Here is a 24033-nt window from a genome sequence, read left to right on the forward strand (position 1 = left end):
TAGACAAATGCTTTCTGTCTGCATCTCATATTTCCATGTAGAGACAATGTATATTGTTATGAAAAGATAAATATAAGTCCATGCATACATAAACACACCCATGCAGAGAACAGGGACAAACACAAAGTCTAACATCCTTCCGATGTATAGAGCTCCACACACTCAAGTTGACCCCAAACACCTTTAGATTCAGGTCTAAAAGGCTCTATAGATCCCCTACAGATTAGCTGCGTACATATCACAGAAAAAGAATATATTCTCTAATTTAAAGTGCACATGTTATGAAATACAACGCACTGTAGTCAAGAAAACTCTACCATAAGATTGTGTCATAAGGAAAAAAAAAAAAGGTTATTTTTTCTGAATCTGGACGGACACTTAGAGCTGTAGAACTACAACTGAATCAACTGAAACTTTCCTGACCAAAGTTATCAACATTGATGTGCCCTTCTTTGACAACAATAACAGAAAATAAAACAAATCCATGGGGACTTTTCCCATTCCCTCTCAAACTGAGGTATCTAAAACCACATATGTCCATTTTCTAAACCATCTTACAAAAATAATAATGCCTTAAATATCAATTTCAAAATCTTGTCGCTCTGCAAACCAACACTATTTGCAGAACACATCACTGGCAAAGAAAGTATTAGATATGACAGATATTAATGACATGTAATATTTACAACATAACCCAAGTTTAGATATCTCAAGCCATAGCAATATCATTGGTTCATTTTAAATATCACTTAGAAACATCAGCTGAGAGAGATCAGTAGCCATATACTGATAATTTGCCATGAATTTCTGTAACTGTTAATTAAACACGGTTTTTATCTGTGCAACATGACCAAGCATTTTTCACACTAGTCTCAAATCAATTAATTAGGGACCTTAGCACAAATCTTTTACTTTTATCCCATATCTTGAAGTATAAGTAAGTACAACTATTCCTTCCATAATTACTTGCTAAAACAACAACAGAACAACAACAAAACAAATACCCCTGAAATTTGTTCCCATAAATTGTGCAATTTCATTCAGTTTTTGAATATTTTCTCTTCACTGTACACTGGAGAGGAATTTCAGTGTATGAAAACAGAATAAAAGATATTAATCAACTTCAGTGAACCCAGGCATTCAGCTTTAGAAGTTTTGACTTTAAAAGTAGTTTTTTGAAGAAAATAAATGACTATATATACTTACCTCACTCGTATAACCTCACCTCAGTAAATATAAGGGTTTCAGTATAGTTTGGATTACTCTCCTGGGTGAACAGCTTACATTAAAATCTGAGACCATGGAAGACATTAATCATAACTATGCCACTGAAAATATCATGCCACATAAAGAGTTATACTTTTAGTCATACTGATTCCTAATCAGATAATAGAAGACTGTAACACATTTAAGGTATTTTCGTAAGTATTCAGTAGAGATTTAAATCTATCATTCCAGTCAACTATAAAACTCAACACTGCACACATTTTACTCAAAAAGGCTCTTGGGAGAAGTCCCAAAAAGCAACATGAACAAAAGTCTAAGATCATCGCTTCAGCTAATGCCGTTTTTGCATTACCCAAGTTGACTGGGTTTTTGCTTTATTTTGGGTTTTTTTATTAGTTTATTTTTAATGACCAGAAGTACTGGTTCAGAACAGCCTACCTGGAATACATGATGTCTATTAACTGTAACTGACCATCAGTTTTACCAGCAAAATTAGAAGCTCTGTTACAGACAGTCAACTTTATGCCAACTTTATTTTTGGCACTAAATTAATAATTAACATAGTACCAAACATGCATGTTTTCATGTGCAGATTTGGCTAGAGATATCAGAATCATAAAGAAAATATGGGCTGGATTCAGGAATACTAGTAAAATTTTCAAAGATTATGGAAATAAATCTGCCATTTCAACTTACTAAGGTTCACTGGCTGATATTCAGGCTATTAAATTGGAATAATTTAAAACAAAAATGTGTCCTGTACTATAACTGATACTATAAATATAACCTTCAGTTTTATTTTCTGCATATTGTAAAACTAGCCCATAGCCATTTCATTTTAAGGAAAAAACAGCTCATACATATATATAGATATAGACAGATACACCAAAGTTAAAATACTGCAAAAAAAAGTGATGTGACAGTAAATGAAACACATTTTATGTGCACTGCTTCAACTGTGAAACATGCATTGTACCAGTAGGTGCCAGGTAGGCAGTTAATCAGTGTCATTAAGAAATGGAAACATCTGGTCATCCACAGCCTGACAAATGTCAGCTCTTACTGACAATTCAGAAATTGTACAGGTCAAAGTTAATTCTGTGTTTTGCCCCCTTTCTGTACTCCTTTTTAAAGAACCCTCTCTTGTTGATTTATGCCACACTTGTTTTTTTCTCCACTAAGGATCTCTATACAAGCTTTCTATTGTGAGGGTAAAAGAAAAAAAAAAAGCAAACAAAATGTGTAAAGATCCAACTGATTCTTCGATTTCATTTGTTGTCCCCAAAGAAGGGGTTGGGGGAGTCAAATGTCAAAAATGGGAACTATGAAAAGGATGCTGAGGACAACAGTTCAAGCACACACTCCTCCCTAATGGCTCCCAAACAGCAGGCACACACTGCCCAGAGAAGCTGAAGCACCGAGGAATAGGAACAGGCCTACAGTAAACAGGATTCTCCTACCAAGTTCCTCCTCTGAAAGCACTCTAGTGTCCAGGTTGTTTTGAAGGAGACTGACAAGGAGTTGATGAGGCCTTGGAGGGGGCAGGTACAGAGGCGGCCACAAGGAGACAGAGAATTTCCCTGTGAAAAGGTCTTCACAGCATGGTTTTGGGAAGGACCAGCTAGATGTTCCACTGCCTGCCTAGGTGGTCAGGCTAGATGAACTTTGATTTGACCAAGGAGAGGAATTCTTACAGGCCTTTATAAAAGAGTTCACTAACACAAGACTGCATTAGAATACAAATGTAACTGGTATACCCCAACTGAGCATACCTCATCCACATACACAGACTATCTATTGAACCCCAAAACTTCAAAAACATAACTTACTGCTTGATAGATCAATTTTTCCTATACATGAAGAAAACTATAGGGAGGATTCTGGAACAACAGTTCTCAATCCTTCCAACTTATGATAACCTTTCAAGAGCAAATAATAACTTTTACAGCAACTTAAGCCTACAAACTTTTCTTAGGCTTTGGATTTTGGTCTTATTTTGGTTTTGCTGTGTTGTTTTTTTTTAAATAAAACCAGATTTTTTGAAAGCTGTGCACAGACCACAAACTGAAACTTGCTCTTTCAAAGTGAGACTGATCAGTGAGTTTTTCATATTACCAGAAACATACAAGCAGCCTCATGCTATAGTTTAAAGGCAGAAATGTACATCATAATCTGAATGAAAGTACTTTCCCTAACTTGCTACATTAGTGACTAGCATGGCTCCAAGCATGCTACCTAAACATAGCAGCCAGGCTGTTAAAAACAGACTACCTGGCTATTTCAGTGACAGATATGAATGAGACTTGCCGATGTTCCAAGCAAAAGACAGATTCAAACTACAATCAAAACAGAAACCATTGGCCACAGGTGGCATAGCACAGAGCCAAAGAGCAAGTATCAACAATGCACTAAAATATCCAGGTGGCTCAGAGCACAGATCAAGTTTATGTTTGTCTAAAAAGATCAGTGATAAAGATATGCAAAAAACAATGTTCAGTAACACTTTTGACCATCAGTTTACCCCAGTCTCTGTCCACCAGCTTCTTACAGTTCACTATATTTGCAGTGGGAGGCAAACAGAATCTAAGTATACAGCTGCACAAAGAGAAAGTTAAAAAATGCTTCCTGGCCTACCCAAGTTGCTAGCTTAAGATACAACTGTAGTCACCACCTTACCACAGTCAGTGGATTAAAGAAGTCCAATAAAGATGATTCTGTTCACCTAAAGCATGCAAAGCATGAACACATGGACACATTTCACCAAAATCCAGGAAGCCAAGCACAGAATTTTGTAAAGCCATCCAGGACACCCAACACACAGAAAAGCTGCCTACAGCCCATTTTCTTTTTAAGAATGATACTTGATCTTGTTTTAGAAAATAGATGCATAAATGCAACTATTACTTACAAAAACTAAGAGGTGATGGTGTCCTTATATTCAAAGAAAAAGAAGCACTGAGGAATCTCAAAATAGTTTTCATTTCACACAACAAATGCAGTTGTTAAAGCAATTCATGTATACATGTTAATACCACTGGCAAGAAGAGAATATTTGTTCTCCTTTCTAAGCAGAAACATGTTTATATAAAGAATATAGAAAAAAATTAAGATACACAATTTGCATGAATTTGTTTGCTAATTTATATTTTCCAATTTGCAGTAATTGCTGTTTAAATGCGCCAATACACATTAAGGTAAAAGATACATAAATATGTAGAGAAAATAATATTTATACAACTACACACAGCACAGACAGGCTACAGATTCAAAAGAAAAATGCAAATTTAAAAGTTAAAGATGTAAAATTTTATACATCAAGTTTTCTTAACAGTCAGTATACAAATAGATATCATCTTGGTTCATAATCAGTCTATGATTATAATAATACTACAATACAAACAGGAAGTTTGCACATTATAGAAAAAAAACTCATAGAAAGAAAAGACAGACAAGAGAAAGGTACAAAACAAGTACAGATACAAAACAAATGTGTCATCATGTTCTGTTAGATCCTGAAAATATATAATTTAATAATTGCAATTCAGGAAGGTGATTCTCTTAAGACAGTAAAACACTGACAAGTAGTGGTCAGTTACAGGCACTGCACTTTACTTAAAAATAATAGCATTTAAACTTCACAAACTTCATAAGAATTCTTAATTAGAACAATTACTGATCACATGCAAAAGTCACATTTGATTTGGTTTGGTTTAAAATGTGTAACAGGCAAATTAATGAAAAAATTGTATCATTAAACAGCCACAAATGCTTTAAATAGCATTTCGCTGTAAATCATTCAGGCCATATTAAATGACAGGATTTCAAAAGTCAGTCCAAACACCACCCTCCTTTCCAGCAATGTTACTTGGGAAGCATCTTGGAGAAATAAATGAAAACAGAAATAGACTTCAATAGAACATTATGTCCATGCAACGATCACCACAAGACTGAGGCCACTGTCAGAGTTAAGAGACGATTTAACTCACAATTCAAATTACAAAGGACAAGAAACAGAATAACAAAGTAACAAGCTCAAAATTATGCAGAAAGATGTTTCATCCAAATAACAATTGTAGCAAAATATTTATTTACTTTAAAATCACTAGGCTATGCAAAAGTACACAAGGCAATTCAAGTACATTCTTTCTAAAATACAGCAACTTAAGCTGTATTTTAGAAAAGGGTTCCTCAGGGAAAATGACTTGCAAAAACAGAATTTCCAGAAGAAAGGATTAAACCATCTTATTAAAACAGCTGGACATCTTAGGTGAATAGGTCTAGGATGTACTTAGTATTTCATATTCATTTTGCATGAAATTCAAAAGATGAGCTACCAAGAATAAAGGTACGCAGCCTGAAGGCTCATGATGACATAGACTATGATCATTCATGTGATCTACAAAAGATCATATGAAAATTCCTTGAACTACATTTGAACTCATTCCCTTGAATTCAAGTTTTCTTTCTAAGGCAACCATGGCAGTGTCAATGTAGATTACAAGTCATCAAGCCTTTAAAAGTAAAGTCATCATCCCTTTAAAAGGATAAAAAAACATTGTTCCATGCTGCAGATAACACTATCAAATCACACCAATTCATTGCATTAGACATCCCTTTCCCAGACTGAAGGCACTACTGAAGAATCTAGAAGCAGACATAGGCATATTAAAGAGCAATGAAAACTGAAATTCAGCACTCTAGTTCTTATCACCCACTAGGACATCAAGTGGGGGGAAAATGAAACAGTAAGTCTTTCCGAAATACTGGCAGAAGGATTACAAGCCTTTCGATAAACACTACTTTTTATCTATATCAAAAAAAGGATCTCATCTTCTAAAATATGACATCTTTGAACAGTCTCTAGCTTTACATTAAATGCATAGCATCACTCTTAACTTCAGGTTCTTCAGTATCACTGCACAGTGTAATGTCTTCCAAAAAGCCTTGCTGCAAATACTAAAATTGAAAACCAAGGAACTGCTTATTTCTTCCCAGTCATAGTATTCTATTGCACAGACAGAGATAACATTGCAAATTGTATCTTAAGGGGAGTGAAATAAAAAGTTATGCTATGTTAAGACACAGATTTTCCAACCAGGAGTAAAATCAGAAAAAAAGAAGTATTTTTCATATATTTTCTAAAACGTACAGGAAAAAAGCTAACAGCTGTCTCAAATTTTAACTTATATTCTAAACATTTCTATTTGTCTCCTAAATAACGTTTTATATTTCATTGGGCATTGTTGAATGAAACTGAAAAGCAATGAAAAGCTGTCTGGCCACTACAGTGGTTTTGACTGTTGAAATAAATTAAAGTGTTCATTTGCACGAGCAAGCAAAGCTTACCTTTTAGAAAATAAAATGTTTTAATTGAGAAAATCCAGTTAATGACTTGCTTTTGTTTGCTTGGGTTTTCAGGAAGGGCATAGGGGGTAGGTTCTTAGAAGATTTGTGGCCGTTACCAAAAAGGTCTAAATTATAGACAAGATAGTACAATGAAGAACTGAGACTTTACTTGGTACCATCTGGTCATCAAAACAAGCTGAGCTGGACTGAGAGCTAAAAAATGTGCCAAAGATATGAGCACTTTTGCCAGTTTGACAGGTACAGGCTCACAAATGGAACACATTCCTAACTAAATCCTAAATACATGGGAAGCTCTCATTTGCATACCTCCTGTAATTGAAGAGACATGTGTCCCAGCTGGTCCTGGCGCCTCTCTACGAGCTGTCTTTCAGCACGCATTTCTTCTTCTATCTCCTGAAGTCTTCTCTCTACCCGTTCTGATACCTTCAAAAGGAAAAAACCCATGCTGTAGGAAATTAGCGTGCCTTTTAATACATGTGAAAATATCAATGGCAAAAATGTAAACAGAGTATGGGGTGAAAAGAAAAGAGAATACATAATTTGTATTTTGTTAAAGCAGATTTAGAATGGAAGAGAAAATAACTAGTTATAGCAGCGAGTACTCCAGAAATACTCAAGCAGGCAACCAAATTGTTATCTTGCTGGCAGTATCCTCCTTTAGGTGTATGCATATTTTTCTCTACAGTGGTGGTTCTACTCTAGCGTTAAATATCCCATTATCAAGTTCAGAGCAGCCTAATGTGAAGTTGCAATACAAAAGTCTTAGCTTCTCTGCCACAAGCCTGATTAACCTCTGGAGGGACATTTCTTTCCCATCTCCAGTCTGCAAAACAGACCAGTGTTTGCCTCCTTCATGCACCAAAATCTGTGAGTGAAAAGTAGTAAACAAGAACTAAGTACATGAGAATAACTGTAACAACATAAAATAATTACATCACTTAAAGCCTTTTTCCCCAATATTTGTAAATCCATGTACAAACTAATAAAAACAACAACAGCTATTTATTAAAGCAATTTGGACTAGGAACATAAAAGCTCAATCAGACTAGAATACCAGAACTACTTCACTTCTGCAATTCATACTGCTAGCAGACAGCACCCTCTTGAGGCAACAAATTATTTTTTTTGTTAAAGAGTAGCAAGAAAAACACTTAAGTATCATTTCCTCCCTATCTTAAAACTAATTATTTTAAGCAACCACTAGAAAGCAATATATCTATTCCCAAATGGTATTTAGATAAAAAGAGAAAGACATAAAACAACATTCGACTCCTAGCTTCTGATGTATGTGGAGGTAAATTCTCATCTTTTTCCATTAAGCACACCTCCATTAGCACTAGGCATATAAGCACAGATAGAAAATTTTACTACGAGCAACACAGTTATGTAGCAACAGAAACACAATTAAGGCTACACTTATGTTCTGGGCTTCACACAGCTTAAACAAAACACTCTTTTTCTTTACAATAGAATACATCCCTCAGAAAACACTTCTTGCTTGTGCAGCCAGATGAATAGACAGCTTACAGTCTGGAATACTGTATTTTTTCCTAAAACCATCAGGAGATGCCTGGTACTGCATCAAACCATGCACTTTCATCTAAGTTATGAAAGCTCTGAAGTCATAATCCAGAATAATTACTTACTAAAAACTAATGCATAAAAGATAAAGACCACATCACGATGTTTGTTTTGACAAGTACTACTTAGTGTTACTTCTCAGAATTCATAAAATACTCCAGCTAACAGAAACAATGATACTATGTAGCAGGAACAAAAAAAACCACTCTCATTAAACTTGTTATATCTTTGCTCAAAACCAGGAAATAAGCTGTCATCCTTTTCCCTATACATATCTAAAATAAAGAAATTAAACAGTAGCGTTTTTGCATTTTTTAAAAAAGGTTTTGACGATATGTTTCTGAAGACAAGCTTTCTCAGATCTCTCATTTACCTTTTACAATGAAGCAAGTGAGCACTAAAGCTATTACGAAAGAAAATGTACAATTTTGACTTGACAGAAGATTCAAAAGTAACATCACCCCCAAAGATGACATTCCAAAGGAGAGTTCAGTAACTTCTTCACTGTCATGGGTCTAGCATGCACAGCAGATAACATGACACAAGGCAGCACTAGACAGGCTTTAGATTCCTGCAAACTTCTAGTTTCATTTCAAATCATCACTAACTCAGAACAAGTAAGAAATTAATTTTATGAAGTGATTTGCCTTGCCTCTAACTTCCTTCAACTCACTCCAGAATACAATTGTTGTATTATTTCTAACAACGTACTAAAAAAGATGGATTATATATCATTGTATTTGTCAGGTGCATGGAAATTCCAGTTACAGACATAATCCTCTTCAATAAACAAACAAAAAACCCCCCAGAACCAACGCGAAACAGCAAACATTTTCATGCTGCTTATAACCCCTATTTGTTTCCCATACTTTGTACATTGGTATGGTATTGGTAACACCTTGGCACTTCAGCAAGGCTTTATATCCCACAAGAATTGTTCCATGTTTTTGTAGCCTCTCTGACCTTCCTCAGTTTGTCACACAGCCTGTGGCATACAACAGTAGGAATTAAAAAAAATAAGAATTAGAAACAGTTAAGTGTTAATTTATTAATTAGTACATGCAGAGTAAACTCAAAAACATACTTGTCTTCCTTTATCCCAAACGACCTTGACTCAGGACATTTCTAGCATGAAATATGTATCTAGACCTCTGAATGTTACCAAAAATCTTAGTGTAGACAAGTGGTTCACTGAAGAACAGTACAAAGAATATGGAGGCTCTAGACAACGACATGAAATACTAGCAGTAAACTGCTGCATTCAGAACATATTAGAATGTGACTTCAAGCACGCATTTTTAGCAACACAGACTATCTGAACGATAATGATGACACTAGAGCTGTGTCTCCACATAAAGCTTTAAAGGTAGCAGCAAAATCCATGAAAACAGATTAGGCTATCAGAAAGTTCCTCCCCTCCCCTGCAATTAAACACAAAGAACAGAATGTCCTTTTTAAAACCAGGGTGACATTTAAGTCATGCAGCTAAATCTAATCTTATGGAAGATGCTGGATGCTTACTGTACAAAAAGCACATCCTACTTAGTGAATTTCTGCCCTGTTTTTCAGCTTTCCACTGTTACTCCTAGTGCACAAGTGCTGCTAACAGAAATCTATTGCAACAGATTTTTGCTGCCTTTCTTGTTACAACGCATTTTATCATCAATGCATACTTGAAACAGGAGTATTAAAATCACAAAAAGAGCAAACTTTTTTCAGAGCTATAACTTTAAATATTGTTAAAACTTTCCCCTCGTGACAAATGATAATATGTGTTATACCTTTTACAAGACACCTGTGCAGTACCAAAAAACCTTATACCCAATGTTCTGAAGGACAGTTTATTATCTGACAATAATCCTGGCCCTCTGAGATACCATAACCACAGTAACTCCATGTAAGATCCATTTCACTTGTCACTGCTGTCGTTTTCCAGAGACAGTCTATCATCATTTTATAATGGCACCATCTCAATTAAGCATCTACCTAATTTGAACTAAACTGTGCTTCAATTAAGTTGCTTTTTATGTATAAAGATCAGCATCTTGTGCTCTTTGGGATGTGCTTCTATCCAAGAGATTGCAAGAAAATATCCAAGACGGCTATCTTATATAACCATAAAGTAAGTAAATATTCTTTCAATTGCTTCTATGCCTGTCTAGCAAACATCCAAACCCTTTTCAAGAAGGAAGGAATCTCACAAAATGTCAAGTTAAGAAAGAGATTTTGATATAGAGAGAGTTGTAGAACCTGAAAGGCTTTTTACCAAAACTGCACATAGATTCTCAAGTACAAGGCCATGGAGAGTGCTCAACCTGAAAGAGGCATCCAACAATGCCTGTGTCACAACCTTCAATGTCATCTGGTTTTTATATTGAGATGGAAAAGCTCTCTTTACAGGTAAAATAGTGTGCATTGATTGTGTTGTGTGGATCTTAAAGTATTCAAATTCAGCATCAAAAAGGCTCTAAGAATCATAAAACTCTAATAAAAATAAATTCTGAACTAGTGACTCAGAAGAACTGCAGTGATTTAGACCTTCATCATCACACACCTACATACAGGCAATTTTCAAACAGCCCCAAATATACCAAACCGTAAGAATTTAGATATATGTCTCTAAAAAAAAATAAAGACTTAAGGACACTGAACTGAAAAGAATGTTTCTACCATGAGCTCGTCCTGTGAAATTATCAAGATTTCAAGTTGACAATTTATTGCCAAGAACCATACAACAGAATATAAATACAAGGATGGCAATCCTCAAGGTGATAAACACTCCCAAATAAAGTCATAAAGGCACTAAGGACAAAAGTTCCTGCACAACTTTGCATAAGGAAGTTTTGAGAAAAACAGTATTTCCTCTTACCCAACTCACTTTCACCAATGACAATCAATTCTGAATTAAGCAATCTCATTAGAATTCCTAAATGCATACACATACTAAAGGATCTCAAATATCTACAATAACAGACCCTAGTTTCTACATGTACTCTAATCTCATGCTTTGCTATGCATACTATGAGAGTTATTTTTATTCTTAACATCCATACTAAGTTCCTCTCTTTTGCATTTACCTCATCTCACTGATTCTGCCAGGCTCATGAGGTAATAGGAGACCACTAAGCTTTGAACCAGGGCAGAAGATCCAAACCTAGTATCAGAGAGCACTGGCAAAGCAGCAGTGCACAATGTTGCTACCACTAGGCTTTTTAAATGGTGTGGAATTGGCAACATCGCATTAAGTCAGAATTTTTCGGCCTGAAAAGTAACACTCTGAAAAGCCTCTGAAGAAACTGAACAACCTCCCAAGTTAAAATTAGGGATGAAAGAGTAGTTAGATTTAAAAACCAAACAAATAAACACCCTACAACAACTAACAAAAAAACCTACGACAAAACACGTCAACCAACACAGACACACACAAAATAACCAAAAAAAACCCCAAAAAACAAACCAGATCACCTAAAAAGTGGCAGCTCCTCTCAAAATATATAACCTATCTGAAGAACCCCTTGCTATAGGACAAAATCATAAAGATACGCAAGTTGTAACAAACACTGGAGAAGTTTCAAAAAAGAAATCCACAGAAAGATTATCACTCAGTACAGAAAGCAGACAGATCACTTCCAGATCAAGAAGCTCCTAACTCACAGGTGACTAGACTACTACTGTACAAAATTATCATTAGATGACTTTCTGTTCTAATACTGTACACTAAATTTCCACTTTTTGGCCATTCATCATACATGGCTAGATCGTTCCTAACTACCCGTTTCTTCTGCAAATTGAACCCCAGCAATTCTTTTATCTTTTCAAGGAACTCTGAATCAGTGGTCTTTTTTATTTTTCCCCGTTTTCTTGCTTTCCCTCTCCTCTTTCCAGACTTCTTCCCATTTGGCCAATGTTCTTCATAACATCAATAATCAGTAATGAGCAGAATATTCCGGGTGAATTCTTACTATTCCTACACATAAAAATCATCTCACTGCAGCTTACTGCAGCATTTGTTTCCTTACTAAAAGAATATCAGTAAATATTTCAGTTTGCATAGCTTTATTGCATGATAATGTTCCCTCCCAATTAAGACACTTATTCTTCTGATATTCCCCTTACCATGAACAAACTCCTTCTTACACTTCACCTCTCTCATTTTTTGCTCCTCTCAGGTCAAAAGCTGTAACCTTCAATTTCACATCTTGAAACCCTACTGTAGGAGGTCAAAGAGCTAGTTATTTCTTTCATTAATGAACAGACAGTGGATGCCTGCATTCCAGAGGATTGAGGAAGGTTTGTTTCTCTCATGCAAAGGCACTGAACAGTTGTAATGTAGCCAGTTGTAGCAGCTATTCTTTTGAGAATCACCTTGGTTAAAACTTAATGAATTCGCTAATTTCCTAGTACATGAAAGAGAAAAAAACATAAGTATACTGAGAAGTCTTCTACAAGAAAAACACAGCATTTTGCAAGTATCAAGAATTCTTTAACAGATAAACTTACTTTATCCTACCAGGCTACTAGGAGAAATCAAAATTAACATTTCAACAAAGACAACCCCATCCTATTTTTAATGGACTCTATCATATCAAGAACATAACTGGTACATATAGTGCCTCTTGAATCACTGTCCAACTTAATCTAGAGTCAGGAATTTATACAAGTATGTTTATTAAGTCTGCTGGTACCAAAAAGTGGTCCACGCCAACAATATTGTTATCGGTGACAAACACATCGCTAAAGCCCTTGACAGAGCATTTAGTACCAATTCATGCAATTTTAGGGCAAGATGAATCACCTATGGGAAAATAAGCATATATAACACTTGGTTTGAAAAGTCAGCATTGCTACTAATATCACAGTAAATGCTTACATAAAGCATACACTCAAGCCTTATGTGTCAAGAACTACCTACAGGATTCTCACCTACTAATTACTGGGGTGATTCTCAACTTCTCTTGTTCCTCCAGCAATATGCTGTTTGACTTTCATCTCAATAGCAGATCTCTTTCAGATTAAAGTAAAACAGACTGCAGTTAGTCTGCTTCCAGCAGATACAGGGGACAAGAAAAGACTGTCATGGCTGTCCTGCCTTCTTTGTTACATTTTGTCACCAAGCCTTCAGAGAAGAGCGCAGCCCAAAGAGACTCCTTCCATTTTGCTACATAGATGATAAGGATTGAAAAGGACAGGGAGGGAGGGAGGAACAAGAAGCAACACTATTTATCATCATAACATGGGAAAGCTTGTATCTTTCCAAAGGTATCTTCAAAAAGTATAATAGCATTCAAACCAATGTTTAAAGTTAAAAAGCAGCTTCCTCCAAGGCAGTGAATTTTGAAACAGAAAAATTCACAATACACACACCTTTAAAACACTTTTACTTAAAACAAGCACCTGAAATACAAAATTTGTCTTGCTGATTTAATTATCGAAGGGTAATATTTCAACAACCTATAGTAGCCTAAAAAAGATCATGTTCAGATACACATATCAATATGCAATACCGATTACCAACACACACATTAAACTAGAAGCCCACATTTTGCTTAGAATACTAAATACAAATAATCTCTTCATGTTAGTCACACTCACCGTTTCTTGTCTTTGGGACTCAGTGAGCTTTTCAGACAATTCTTCTAGAGTCTTTCTTAATTCAGCATCAGTCCTTCATAAGAAAATATAAGTAAGACAATATTCTACAGTGCAAAAACTAAGTAACACACCCGTGATAATTTTAAGCAGCAACAACCTCCCAGAATTTTTTGCTACTTCAATTTCTTCTACAGCCTATTCATAATAGATCATAGCCTATTCATAATAATTTATAGCATAATTACAAACAAGACTCAAGGGGAAAATTCATGATAAAAAGCATTTCCATTCCTCAAGTGAAGAAACAGAGCATCTAAGTATCAGCTAAGTATCAGGTCAGCAAGTACAAAATTATGGGCACATCCACACAGCCCTTTTGAACAGTACTTTCCTACTAGGAATTAACAGTCTAACTCCTGTTATTGCTGTTGAACAAAGCACGACATGTCGAGAAAGTATATAGATTATGGCCTGCAGGAGAGCTTGCCCTGAAAGGACTCCAGTAAAAAGAACAAATTAGGAGCAAAGATGTAATAAAAGAAATTCCCTAGTCCTTGTTGTTTTGTGCATATTTTAAAAAAAAGCTGAGGAAAGCCTCATATACTACACAAATTGGAATTGATGGGTGTTATTTACATTTATAAATACTGCAGAAGATGACATAAAACAAGCAGTTCATAATCCTGCTTTCATCTATATGTTGCACAATCTCCCATTCTCCCCAAAATTATTTTTTGAAATAAAAGAGTTTAAGAATTATTTTCCACACTGTTCTTCACATGAAGTTATATTCTGTTTATACCTATTTCTCCTTGAAAGCTCACGACTGATGTCATCTCCCAGGCGAACTTGTTCACTGCTGAGATCTCGAAGAGACTGGTGAAAAGAATGAAGCTGTAAATAAAAGTACACAAATTAAGCTAAGGCTTAGGAACCGTTTTTTTCTGTGATATTCCAAAAATACATATCTAGACATATACACACTTTTTAAAATAAAGCAGACAAAAATAACCTACAAAATAATAAAACTCCATGAACTGTAGTTGAGCCTGGATGACTGGATGAGGCTTGCACACTTCTATTTCAATCAACCCTTCACAATACGTGCTCATTGTAGTTTAATTTTCAGTACTTTATTTGCTAAACCAAGTTTCCTAACTATGCTTTTTTTCTGTGGTTCAGAGCTTAGACACTGCACCACCTCTTTACGCTAATGCAAAGCAAGTTGAAACATCTGAACAAGTAATGTTCAGGAGAGACATATTTCATGTTAATAGATGCTAGTATAGCTGAAACAAATTCTGCCCAGCTATATATGCTACTAAAAATAGATGACATAGGAACTTGAAACAGAACAAGCAGAGCGGTATGATGTCTTCAGGAACTACCAAGAACAGGTATCGCCCAAGACTTTACATGCTCTTTTTTCAGATCTTGGGAAAAAAAAAAAACAAAAAAACAAAAACACACATCTACTTTCCTCTGTAAAATCTCCCACCTTCCCCATTCAGCAGGCTCCCAACTTATCATCAAAGTTTTAGGGAGCAAATAAAAAAAAATGAATAGGTCATTCAGTCTTCATGGGATAGAAAGTGACAGTTAATCCATCCTAATGCAACCTATTCCTGTCAACAGTTCCATGGCCAGGATTATCGTTATTAATTTGTAATATTCCTTTGGTCTATGCCCTAAATTTAAACCTTAATCTTCCACAACCAAGCTGACTGCCCTCAACATTCAGACACAGGCACTACTACCTCCCTTGTGTGATTACCCAGAAATTTCAACCTGACCTGAGAGACTTTGAAAAATTGAGCATATTTTCAAAATGTGTGTGCTAAGAAGGAGAGGGACTTAAATGTGTCAAAAGATTATTCGGCTGAAAAATTACTTCAGCTAGGAAAAGTCAGAATGGGAATAAAGAGACACCAGTTACAGAAAAAAAGAAAACGCCACAACTTTAGTTAAGCAGTACTGCTTTATCTCTGGTCTAATTTCTACCTATAATCATGATCAATGACTACTTGTAGTTCATCATTCCTCAAAGCACTATACTCTTCTTACAAAATAGTTAATGAAAAGAAAAAAGCCATATTCACTCACTGAAAAGCAAGAATAAGGAATAAACCAACGGTTATCATCAAAACTGGAAAAAAAACTATTTGCCTACACACATATTTAATACGAGGAACTTTGTATGCATTGCAGGAACTCCTTTGAATAAAATTTCCAAGATATTTATAGAATATCTAGAAGTAATCTAAAATAGTCCTAAGATTTTTTGATGGTTAGAAGGGAAGATTTCCACATAACATTATTTCCTTCCAAGGATTATTTTCCACTCTTACCATGGGGGAGGAAGGAATGGGGAAAGAACTAGATTAAAAAGATAATGAAATGGGGTTAAATAAAAGTCTAGGAATTTCTACAGCTTCCCAAAAAGTCAACTGAGAAAACATATTGTAGTTAAGTTTAAAATTATTTGGAAGCTGAGACTGATTTAATAAAGACTGATTTAATGAGTACCTTACAATCAGCTTCTTTAATATTAGTCTACACAGATTCACTCGAGCAAGTCTAGCCACTCTGTCTGAAAAAGCAAAAACAGGTAGTGAAATCTCCTCTCTACCTCTAGGATAACAGAAACACTTTAATCTTATTCATTAAGGTAATTAATTTATTTTTTCTGAAGTCTGCAAGCAGACACAAGTTAAGGGGTATGAAAATTACCAGTGGCAAACACATCCTCTCCTCCTCCCATCATCTGCCTGAAGTACAGGGTCAAATTATCCCACTCACAGGTCAGACCAAGAACTAAGATGAAGAACTAGTTGGATCAAAATCAATCTAAGCTACACTGAAGTAGAAGCAAAAGCACTAATACCCTATGCCATTAACTAAAGCAGAATAATCCCCTTCACAGCCTCACTGAACTTCAGCATGAAGGTGAAAGATAATTGGTTGGAAGGGACCTCTGGAGATCATCCCATCCAAGCCCCCTGCCAAGGCAGGGTCACCTAGAGCAGTTCCACAAGGCACTCGTCCAGGTGGATTCTGAATGTCTCCAGACAGGGAGACTTGGCAACCTCCCTGGGCAGCCTGTGCCACTGCTCTGCCACACTCATTGTGAAGTTCTTCCTCATGTTGAGGTGGAATTTCCTGTGTTTTAGTTTATGGCCATTGCTCCTTGTCCTGTCACTGGGCACCACTGAAGAGTGTGGCACCATCCTCTTGACACCCATGTTGAGATATCAATATGCATTACTGAGATCCCCTTTCAGTCTTCTCCAGACTAAACAGGCTATTCAGACATTATTTTTCTTTGTCATTAGATGGCCTAAAAAGTAGGGAGATTATTTTCGTATTTTACTTTTGATATCACTACCATCTGCATCTTTTTTCTCTATAATGATTTGCATGAAAGTTCATGACAGATACAAGAGGTGACTGCCTAACGAAAAATAGCAGGTAACACTGAAAGCACAAATCATAGCTGAAACATTCTTAGCTGCATCTTCAGAATCACCTCATTTAATGTAAAAGCAAAAAGTCTGGTGACCACATATTGCCTATGTGGGACAGGAACTCCCATTAGTGTTCTGTACCTGGTCCACATTATCTGCCTCACTGACAAATCGAACACTTGCAGATCTAGACCTTCGATGTTTATTGCCCTGTGAGTCTCTATAATCCCTGAGAGGAGAAGTGGGCAGGAAGTGGCGGTTCCCTGTAGGAGATATGAGATTAAAAGAGTAAGTAGGAAGACAAAATTTTGTATGGGAAATTTTTCATTTTGCTTCATGACAAATGCATATTTCATCCTGACAATGTCCTTCCAGGTCACGTAACAGACAAAACAACTACTAAATTACATAACATCCATGTGATTCTTTTAGCTCTTCTCTTCTTCAATTTAAACATTTCTTACTCATGACATACAAGTATTCCAGAAAGTAGAATTGTTTCTCCAAGGAGTGAGTAGTTTTTCCTCAAATTTTATTTGCCCAACCAACCACTTTTTCCTCCACATAAACCCATTGGAGCTTCAAACTATTATATTTCACAGCTTTGACATAGGAATGAAATTTTTAGAGCTTTCTACTAGAATATATTAAGTACCAGCTCTGGAAGGAATACTCCTCCCAAACATACCTTTTCCTAAAATACAATGAATTTTCTGAGACATACAAGGAAAAAAACCTACTCTTCTGTGGGTCATAAATTACTTCTGTTTTTTTCTTTTACACTGTTTCCAAACATCCACAATCTCATGCATTTAAAATTTAAATTCCCTTTTTGCTGTGAAGCAAGCTTCAGAAGCTGCAATATCTTTTGGATTTAGCTTTAACTTGTATGTACCTACAACTCATGCAGTGGAAAATTTATTTTCTCAGCTGAAAGAATCAACATTTCATTTAGATCTCTTGGGATATCAGCAGAAAATACTACGTAACAGAAAGCTGGAAAAATTTACCACATAAACAACTGCATAACTTAATGCAGGTCTCCCAAATTTTTGAACTGAATTTCTTTCATGTAATCAATGATGAGTTTCCATGCCACTATTTCTACACATTTTTCTTAATTTCCTCTTTGCATAACACAGCAATATGACATAATTTAAGCATACTCAAGCCCTTTAAGTATTTTACCTGATGTTCCTTCTCCATCCAGGTCACTGGGATATAAGCTTGAGAGAGATGCACTTTTCATCCCAGAGTTTCGCATTAGTCGCTGGCTCCTTAATTGACCTATAGATTGTTCCAGTGTTTCTTTTAACTGCAGAAAAGTTATAATTTATTGAAGTATGAACACAGACTTATTTTTTAAAAAGCATGGAAAATATTATTTATTTAAAAGTCATTAAGAGAATAAAAACTATTTTTAAGCCAAGTACAGCTAAGAATTAATAACAGCTTTTCTTCAATATCTCATATATCACATTCCTGTAATTATAGCAAAACATGCTTCCAACATTGGCAGCTTAAAATATAAAGTTTCTTAAAACAGTGGTGCACCACATGGTGCATCACCATGAAAACTCAAAAGTTTGTGTCCTACAACCAAAATAAGACCTATTTGCCAGCAATGCTCATTAACAGTCCTGCAAAATGCAGAAAATAACTTCAAAGAAATTAGTTTTTACTAGAATTTTTCTACCAGCCCTACCTGGAATCAGTTTTACATATGGCTATCAAATTTCCCTAAGCAGCTTTACAGAAACCCCTATTTTCAGAAGTTTCATTTCCAGGAAAAGGAAGACATTCCCAATTTAAGAGTACAGAACTAGCTATATTCAAATATTAGTTCTTCATTTTTCAAACTTGCATCTCATTTTCTACAACTGCATTTGCTAACTTTGGTTCTTAGCCACTTGGTTTGTCACACCTTTATTTTACAATCCACAAAACATCAATTTCTAAAGGTTCTCCTTTTTCTAAGAGAAGCTTGTAAACAATGGTTAAATTGATGCTTTACTCCTGCAGAATTATACACTGTGTTGGATCTCTTTCTCTGAAGAAAACAAGCTTTCTTTTCTACGCATTTGCTTCTTCACTCTCTCTATCTTCACATGTAAAATATTCCTATGTAAAATGTTCCAAGGCAGCACCTGCGGCAGCTTGTTTGTAACCAAATTGTAAACCTCTCTTGCCCTAGCAGCACTAACTTGTTTTGCTTTCTCTAAGACACCTGTTTTCAAACTTGTAGAAGACTCATTTTAGAATTTTCACCCTTTCTGTAGTTTAGAGCAAGCTGGTCAACAGATCCAGAAACTGTTGTAGAATGACAGGAAAAAAGCTGCATCAGTATGATCCCAATCCCATTCCCTGCTATAATTCAGCTTTTATCTTATCACTTATTCATGCAAAATAAACATATCCCCTAATAATCTATTTCAGCTACACATATCGTACTTGGCATAGCACCATAACATAATCTACTGGGTGCTTATAAACCAGAAAAGTAATGAAGCCTACAAAACCTGTCATGGTTTCATTATATAACACATTACTATACTATGATTTAGATTGCTCAAATAAATATGAGAAGTTTCTGTTTACAGCTACTTAACTCCTTATATATTCTGTCCATTAATATCAAGTTTTCAGCTATGAATTCTACTAATGGAAAAGACCTAAGAAGTTAAGATAAACTGAAAGTTGCTCACAGTTGTTATTGCTTTGGTTTGTTCCTTGTTGTATTCTCTGTATTGTCCTAGCAAATGGTCAACATGTCTTAGATTTCTGTTGGTATCCTTAAATAAAAAAGTTTTAGAAAAAAAAGTGAAAACAGAAATCTCCTCTAACCAAACATTACTGTTGTCTTTATCCTTCTTGATTTCTAAGATTAAATTGAAAACATAAGTGCTTTCTAAAGGGTCTACACATTCAAAATCCTATTCAAGTAATCAGAATCTGAAGTGGTACAGCAGGGCTAAAGGAAGGAAAATAAAGAAAAAGGAAAAAACAAAACCAAATGCTATCATTTCAGTACAACAGTAAGTCCTCAGTTTCAAATAAAAAGTTTTTTCAAGTTTCAGCCATTCTGTAAAAAAACCTTTTTAATCCAAAGATCTTAACATTATCTGCTTGTAGAACAGAATAGTGATCTGAGAAATAACAAGTTTTTGAAGAACACACTAGGTAAGGTCACTGCGTGAGCATTCTCTGACCAGATGAGCAATTGGATCAGACAGGAGATCTGCTGAAAAGCAGTCCACAAAAAGCAGTTAGCTTAAAATCAGAATTTCAGAACAGCAGCTAGAAAGATGTTAAGACAGAATCAGGAGAATACCAAAGAATCCCTTTTAAAAAACAGTCAGACTGTATTCTTACTAACTTATTATCTTTTTTACCAGATTGATGTTTATTTTCGAGGTAAGAAGCTTTGAAGTTTAAATTTACCATTCTATATTGATTTTTCTCATATTTTAAAAGGAAAAAAAAATACTTCTGGCCAAACAATAAATAATAAAACATACACCCACCCACTCTAGGTATTCAGAACTGTCAGCTAGAGAAGAATGGGAACAAATTCTCAAGCATTAATAGTGTCAGGATAGCTAAATGTCTCCTCCCACTTGCAAAAAAAAGTCAGATATTCCCTCTGCACCTTCCACTGAAGAAGAAGGAATGAGATGAACACTTTTTCTTGCTCAGGTATGTGAATCTTACAAGTTTAGAAACAATGCTTCTCACCGTGCTTTTTCACATCCAGAAAATATTTTAAATGTAAGCTCTATCCTGAAGGAATTGACTGCCTACATATTCATCAGAAATCTGGAAATTTACACAGTACAAAGACAACCAAGACAAGGCTGAAACTTTCTCCTAGAAAATTTAATGCCTCTTGTGAGAAACTAAGCAAGTTGATTTGGCCCTATTCAGTTTCCTAACTTTATAAATAGTATTCCCCAACACGTGGCTGTTTCTAACAACATTCTACTACTGTCTGAAATAACAGCTGTATAAAAGTCTAACAAGCCACACACTTTCAGTTCAAAAGCAGTATGATCAATTTCCCAAAACCCTTTTTGGTTTGCACAGAAAGCAGTATTTCCCATCTGTACAGTATACTCCACAACTTTAGAAATGAAAATTTGACCCTGTGTTACAGAAATGCAGGCTCTATAAATTCTTTAAAACCATATTTTGTAAACAACCTGCAAAGTGCTTGCTAAAGTATGGATCTTCTCTGTAACTTCTTCAGCACCATAAATCTGAGCTCTGTTGTGGGATGCTCTCAAAGGCCGCCTTCCCATCCGACCCGTAAGAAAGTTGTCTGAATCACTGGATGAATCTGCCATCAGTATCTTGAAGCCTAGGCAGGAAGACCAGAAAAATTACTTATGTTAATTCCTGAGTGCAACTGAACAGTCTTGCACAATATTCCCAAAGCAACTTCACAGACTCAGATTACATTTACATTAGCCTTTCTAGTCTGGGTCAGCAGGATGTACTTTTGAAGCAGATCTTCCAGCCAATCCTCAATTATTACCTTTGTTCACACTATGAAACAGCGTCAAGATGCAGGAGGCATCTTGCTCTTAGAAGCAAATTAAATCAAAATAGGCACTCTCATTGCTTCCAAATGTTCAGTACTCATACAATCATGGCCCAAAGCAAATTCTCCCCCCAAAACATACAGTGGAGACATCAATGCTTTATCAATCATCCTGTTCTGCAAAACCATTCTCCTCTACCTCCCACTACTCACTAAGCTGTATTCAGAATGGAGATTGCTAAGTCTCAAGGATGGCAAGAGAGAGGGAAAATAGGTCAACAATCATCAGACAGGGGAAATTATTAAAAACTACAGACAGCTATGCCTAGTATAGTAAAGTTACATAGTAATAGATTAAAATAACTCTCAAAACGTAGATTAGATCAAAATTTTTTCTTAAATTATTACACACTGCAGCTGATTGCCTTAAGGTCATGGAATGACTTGACGAAGAGAGACTGGCAAACTCTTGAACACCCTGTAGTCAACAAAAATAAAGTCACAGTAAAGATATCATTCTTCTAGCTCCAAGAGCTGAAATTTCAAAAAGGAACCATGGATGGATTCAAATCTTATATTGTATTTTATATGTAGGCAATTTGATATTTTTCCAGATCCTTGTATTTAATTTTTAAAAGGTTGCAAATTTGTGTCCCCCAGACTTGGATAGAAACCTATCCAATAGGAAAGGAGAGCAAATCAATGTGCTCAGTCTGTGCTCAAGTACATCAGTATTCCTTATATTTTCTGAACTGGTGAATTTATCTCATCTTTCCTCTTCTTATCTCACCTCACTAAAGCACATTTTTACTAACAGTATCAGAATTCATTATTCCAGTGCCTCACTCTAGTCAGCTGCAATGAAGTCTTAATGAGACTGAAAAAGCACTGTGAAACAGGAAATATGGGATATTTTCAAAGACAAAGAAAAGCAAAATAAATAAAACACTGGTAGAAATAATAACATGGAATAATATTGGTTTTTACTGTAATTTGGAAAAAAAAAATCAACAAAACCCAAAAAACAAGCAGACCCAACCATAAGAGCCCCAACTATTGAAAAGCAAACACTGGGAAAAAAAAGGGAAATAAAGATTTACAGCAGGAAAGATTAATGGGTTTATTTTCAGCTGTCCAAAAATAGGCTCATTAAAATATTTATTAGGCAAAGCACAAAAGAAAGGTCAGTAATCAAGGTAGACGCAAAAGAAAGCAGTCGATAAGGAGAACATTTTGTCTGAAGAAAACTTACAATTTATGGTTAAGCATTCCTCTCTGTTCTCATGAGCAACCTAAAAGGAACCATAAGTACTTTTAAGGTAAAGAAGTTGTTTCATATAAAGCGACATCCTCATTTTTAAAGGAACTGTGCAAGTTTCACTTTAGGTTAAAAAAAATAAAAATCATAAAGTAGAAATTTGTAGAAATGTTCCGTATGCACATTTGCCCATCAATTGAAACAAAAAATAAAGCTTATTACTTTTCCCAAAAAGCTACACTAATTTCAGCACATGATCATATTACCTACTTGACAATGAGAATCATTCAGCTCTTACTGGTTTTTAGTGCTACCCAAACAGATCATAACCTTTGTTGAACTGATAAAAAGCATCAATACTCAGTATTTTTCTTTCCTGTAGAAAACAGAGCATTTCAGCTTCACTGAGGACTCTCTTGTTAAGAGATCTGCAAGGTAAGAAGTAGAGCCGACAATCTGAACGTCAAGTTCTCCAGCTCAAGTAAAAAAAAGATAAAGTCAGTGTACACAACCTGATTATTCCTCAAGTGTTTTATTTGTTCAGCTCCACACAGACTCATCTATCACTAGGTAACTAACTTAGTGTTAAAGGTATGGTTGAAGCCTTATAACTAAGACAGAGCACGACCAAAAAAAAAAAAAAAAAAAAATAATAGCCAAAAAAAAAAAATTATAGCCATTCCAGAAAGGAACAAAATGACACCTGAAAGGCCCTTTCCTTCAGTGCTTGTATTTGAGCCAGGAAAAAGCCAGGAAGGTGATCCTGTATGGTGACATTTCATCATCGTGCCTTCAGGGATCAGTACCACATTTTACTGTCAATTTTGCACACCGTGCTCCCTGCACTCTTCGGCAGCACGACACAGAAAACGAACCCTCCACACTGTTCGTACACAATGCCCTCTGCAAACCCTCCTCCCACCGGGCACGCAGGGAACTTCACTAACAGCCGACCCCAACTCTGAGAGTCTCCTGGTTCTTTGGCCCAGACAGGACCGTGGAAG

The 24033-nt window shown here is 35.6% G+C and overlaps 1 protein-coding gene across 1 annotated transcript in view; it reads right to left on the reverse strand.

The window, feature by feature from the left end:
• CEP128 (centrosomal protein 128) overlaps positions 1–23063 on the reverse strand; it is a 114387-nt gene extending 91324 nt beyond the window's left edge. Inside the window, 8 exon segments of the mRNA XM_017728950.1 lie at positions 6901–7017; positions 13768–13840; positions 14570–14661; positions 17373–17494; positions 18420–18546; positions 19937–20023; positions 21431–21588; positions 23024–23063. Coding sequence (XP_017584439.1) covers positions 6901–7017; positions 13768–13840; positions 14570–14661; positions 17373–17494; positions 18420–18546; positions 19937–20023; positions 21431–21574 — 762 coding nt within the window. The 5' untranslated portion in view covers positions 21575–21588; positions 23024–23063.
• Between the last annotated feature and the right edge of the window lie 970 nt (positions 23064–24033).

The sequence above is a fragment of the Corvus brachyrhynchos genome, unplaced genomic scaffold (genome assembly GCF_000691975.1).
Source record: "Corvus brachyrhynchos isolate BGI_N302 unplaced genomic scaffold, ASM69197v1 scaffold1, whole genome shotgun sequence".
Classification (NCBI taxonomy): Eukaryota; Metazoa; Chordata; class Aves; order Passeriformes; family Corvidae; genus Corvus; species Corvus brachyrhynchos.